Below are 4,947 nucleotides of genomic sequence, written 5' to 3' on the forward strand. Positions count from 1 at the left end.
GTAGAGAGATCAATTGGCCAAGGGGGAGGGAGACATTTCCCATAATGGGTGAACACCTTGAGAATTCTAAGGGATGAGGTGAGAATATTTAAGGCTGATAATGAGAGGCTGGTAAGAACCCAAGAAAGGAAAGCAGAGATCAACACAATCATCCTGGAAAGTCTCTTAGATTGGAAAAGGCAAAAGGAAATTTGAGAGGAGGGCGAGTCATAGAGATAGAAAAAGCCTTCAAGAAACCAAAGAAAACACCAACGAAGAAGATGGCAGTAGGTCCAGGAAAAGGCACAGGCATGGAAGTGAGGACATTGTGCCAGGAGGAGAATGTTTGAGCACTCCAAGAGGAGGGACCAGCACGCAGGTGGAGTACTCCAGCATACCATCTAAATCAATTTCCCAAAGTCATCACCATCACTCAGTAAGCAAAGAAAAGGAAAAGGAGCATATGCCTGAAGAGTTTAAGAAGGAAAATCCACCTACATTTGATGGGGATATGAAGAAGGCATAGGATGTATAAGCATGGTTGCTAGGAATGAAGAAATTTTTGAGAATACATGACTATTCCGAAAATTTTAAGGCTAGGATTGTCGCGTACAGTTTGAAAGGGAAAGTTTCCATATGGTGGGAAAACTTGAAGAATGTTAGAGTCGTTATTGAGAAGGGGTTGACTTAGGAGGAGTTTGAGGATATCTTCATAGATAAATACATGTCTGAGCGGTATTATGATAGCAAAACAAAAGAGTTTTATGAACTCCAAATGGGTCAGTTAACCAGTGATAAGTATGCCACCAAATTTCTAGAACTGTTGAGGTATGTACCATATATCAAGGATGAGAAGGCCAAGATTCAGAGGTTTATCAGTGGACTGTTGATGGCATTCAGAGATAGAATTGAATTGTTGTAAGCCTAAACCTTGAAGGATGCTATCAAGAAATTAGGACACTATTATGAACGAGAAAAACACAGACTTGAGATTATGAGCAACTGGCAGGCCAAGAGCAATGTTGGACGTAACAAGATTTGGCCCAAGAAGAACCCATACAGGAGGGAAGTAAAGCACCCATATCAGGCACGACAGTTTCAAAAAAGACCCATTGTTGCTAACAAGAAAATTTTGCAGCAACTAACGACGGCACAACCCAGGTTTGAAGGTTAAGAACAACTCAATTTTTGGACCAATGGTGGGGCCCACAGAAAAAGAGATTACCCACACCAACACAATGTTGGACCAAAATCTACAACACTCAAAAGAAATCACAGCGGGCGAATTAGCTTGGAGTATGCCTAGAGTTTCTGTAGCAGTGGAAAATCTCAAAGCAGATCACTAGGCATCCATCATTTAGATGGAAGGTAAGCTACAACAGCAAGTCATTTCCATTTTGACTGATCGAGGTTCTAATTATAGTTATATCAATCTAGAACTTGTGGAGAAGTGTGGATTAGCTAAGGAGTTGTATTAAGAACCTTGGTTGGTTCAATTGGTAACAGGCACAAGGAGAAGAATCATCCATTGGGTAAGGTCGTGTGAAATTAAGCTAAGTGGAATGGCCACTATAGCCCACTTGAATGTGTTACCATTGGGTGGGTATGACTCATTATTGGGCATGGATTGGTTGTACCTACATCAGACCAAAGTATATTTCTATGAGAAAGAAATAGAATGCTTGGATGAGCAAGGAACAAAAAGAGTGTTGCAAGGCAAGAGGAAATCCATATCAGTGAGGTTGATCACTTCTATGCAAGCCAAACACAGCAGTAGGAAAATATGCATGTTGTTTGCATTGCAAGTTTTCCAGACTGAGGAAGTTGGTAGAGTATCAAATGACAAGGAGGCAGAATTAATTCAAAAGTACCTTGTTTCGAAACAGTATGTAGATGCTTTTCTAGTGGAAGTTCCTAGATTACCTCCTCACAGGGAGATATATTTCTCTATTGAACTGGTGCCAGAAGCAGCACCAACATCCAATATTCCATATAGAATGAGCATGTCAAAATTGGTTAAGCTCAAATTACAGCTAAAGGAGATGCTCGACAAGGGTTACATAACGCCAAGTGTGTCCCCTTGGGACACACCAATATTATTTGTAAAGAAGAAGGACAGAACCCTTTGATTGTGCATTGATTACAGACAGCTGAATAAAGTAACCATTAAGAATAGGTACATGTTACCAAGGATTTATGATCTCTTTGACCAATTAAGAGGAGCAACAGTTTTCTCCAAAATTGACTTAAGGTCAGACTACCATCAAGTGAGAATTACGGAAGATGATATCCATAAAATTGCCTTCAGAACAAGATATGGGCACTATGAATTCGGAATGGTACCCTTTGGACTCACTAATGCATTGGCCGTGTTCATGTGCCTGATGAACGAAATATTGCATCCATACTTGGATAACAAAATAAGAACATGAAAATAATTTGGCGGCGGTGTTACAACTATTGAGAGAGAACACAAGCTCTATGAAAAGCTCAACAAGTGTGACTTCTTCCAATCACAAAGACACTATATAGGGCACACTGTCTCTGAGGAAGGCGTATTGGTTGACCCTGAAAATATCAAAGCCATAAGGGAGTGGCCAACTCCAAAGAACGTGGATGAGATTAGATCATTCATGGGATTGGCAAGATACTATAGGAGATATATTCGGAATTTCTCCAAAATTGGTCATCCCATTACAACTTTGCAGAGGAAAGGGAACATATTGGAATAGACTACACAATGTGTGGAGATCTTCAAGCAGTTGAAATAATTGCTCACCAGTGCGCTAGTGTTGAGAATCGCAGATTTGGATAAGGATTTAGTGGTGTGTACAGATACATGCAAATGCATCACCCATAGGATACACGCTTTAGATATAAGAAAAAAAATATCAGTAATCAGAGGGACTCATTGGAGTCTTAATGCAAGAAGGGCAAGTAGCATGTTATGAATCTAGAAAGTTGAATAAACATGAGGAAAATTATGTGACACATGATTTAGAATTGGCCGCTATAGTTCATGCTTTGAAAATGTGGAGGCACTACCTCCTTGGCAAGAAGTTCACGCTCATGTCAGACCATAGTGGACTCAAGTATTTGTTTGGATAACCGAAGTCGAATGCTAGGCAAGCAAGATGATTTCCCATGCTCAGCAAGTTTAACTTTGAGATTAAGCACATAAAAGGAAAGGAAAAAAAGGTTGTTGATGCCTTAAGCAGAACAATCCAAGTAAATCACTTGGAAGCGATAAGTTGATATGCAACAAATCTAGAAGAAAGAATCAAAGTCATTGGACAAATGGACGAAAAGTACCCGCAACTAAAAGAAAAGTTACAGCAAAGAGGGGAGGAAGAATGATCTCATCTCATTGAGCACGGCTTAGTCAAGTTTAAAGGCATAATTTATGTGCCTAACAATGATGAAATAAAAAGGCTAATAATCAAATAATTCCATGTTAAGCCTTAGTCATAACACCCAAGGTATCAAAATACCCTCACAGTCGTCAAAAGGTATTATCACTGGTCGAATCTGAAGAAAGAATTGGCAGATTTCGTAGAAATATGCATGGAATGCTAACAGGAAAAGGCTTAATGCAAACACCTGGAAGGGTTGTTGCAGCCTATCCCTATTCTAGAATGGAAGTGGGAGGTGGTCTTTATGGATTTCATCACAAGATTTCCCAAAACAGCTAAGCAACATGATGCAATCATCGTTGTGGTGGACAAACTTAGCAAGGTAGCTCATTTTGTGGCAGTCAAATCAACCAATTCCACTAGTGATATAGCACAAATGTTCATAAAAGAGATTGTGGGGCTACATAGCATTCCCAACAAGATTGTGTGAGATAGAGATGCTAAATTTACTTCTAGGTTTTTGAAGGAATTGTTTGCAAGATTAGGAATAGAATTAGCATTTAGTACAGCCTATCATCTGCAAACAGATAGGAAAACAAAGAGGATTAATCGGATCCTTGAGCTCGTGTTAAGGATGTATGTGATGCATCATCCCAAGAAATGGCAAGAATATCTTCCACTTGTGGAATTTGCATACAATAATGGACACCAAGATCTCATAAGGATGAGCCCCTTCGAAGCATTTTATGGTAGGAAATGTAATAATCCTATTAGATGGAGCGACCCAATTAACAGAGTGCATGCAGGACTTGATATGCTTAAGGATATGGAACAACAAGTTCCGATCATAAAGAAAAAATTCAAAGTGGCACGGGACAAAAAGAAAATCTATGGGGATAAGCATAGGGTGCACAAAGAGTTCCAAGTGGGGGAACATGTCTACCAAAGAATTAAACCCAAGACAAGTTCCCTAAAAATGGGGACATGTTCCAAGTTGGCTCCATGATATTTTGGGCCATTTGAAATTCCTGAGAGGACTAGACCAATAGCATATAGACTGGGTTTACCTCCATCAGTTAGAGTTCATGATGTTTTTCATGTTTCTTTACTTAGAAGATATGTGTAGGATTATAATCATGTGATTGATTGGTTTGTGCTACAAGTGGAACCAGAGGGAGAGTTCCAACCAGAACCACTGTGTATTCTAGACCGGAGGAGTCTCATGCTCCAGAATCGAGTCATAGATGCAAGTCAAGGTGCAATGGAAGCAGTTTGGGCCAAAGGAGGCCATGTGGGAAATGGTCGAGGTCGTGAAAGCTAATTATCCTTTCTTGTTTGATGATTAAAACAAGTGTCTATAATTGTAAATATCGTATAGAGCTATGTGTATAAAGCTCCATGGAACAATATGTGAGAATATTTAAGGCTGATAATGAAACGCTGGTAAGAACCCAAGATAGGCAAGAAGAGATCAATGCAATCATCCTGCAAAGTCTCTCAAATTGTCAAAGGCAAAGGAAATCTGAGAGGAGGGTGAATCATAGAGATAGAAATAACCTTCAAGAAGAAGAAGAAAACACCAACAAAGAAGATGGTGGTAGGTCCGGGAAAAGGC

The 4,947-nt window shown here is 39.7% G+C and overlaps 1 protein-coding gene across 1 annotated transcript; it reads left to right on the forward strand.

The window, feature by feature from the left end:
* Nucleotides 1-1,541: 1,541 nt before the first annotated feature.
* LOC149223787 (uncharacterized) lies at nt 1,542-2,108 on the forward strand. Its single transcript, XM_089388001.1, has one exon. The coding sequence runs from the start codon at nt 1,542-1,544 to the stop codon at nt 2,106-2,108; it is 567 nt and encodes a 188-aa protein (XP_089244127.1).
* Nucleotides 2,109-4,947: the final 2,839 nt, after the last annotated feature.

Source organism: Pinus tabuliformis, chromosome Q (assembly GCF_031772625.1).
Source record: "Pinus tabuliformis cultivar Carrire ecotype Pingquan chromosome Q, CPIR1, whole genome shotgun sequence".
NCBI lineage: Eukaryota > Viridiplantae > Streptophyta > Pinopsida > Pinales > Pinaceae > Pinus > Pinus tabuliformis.

Bases quoted from the DNA above. Each gene is read 5' to 3' on its own strand.
- LOC149223787 (XM_089388001.1), top strand. From the start codon at position 1,542: ATGGCCACTATAGCCCACTTGAATGTGTTACCATTGGGTGGGTATGAC.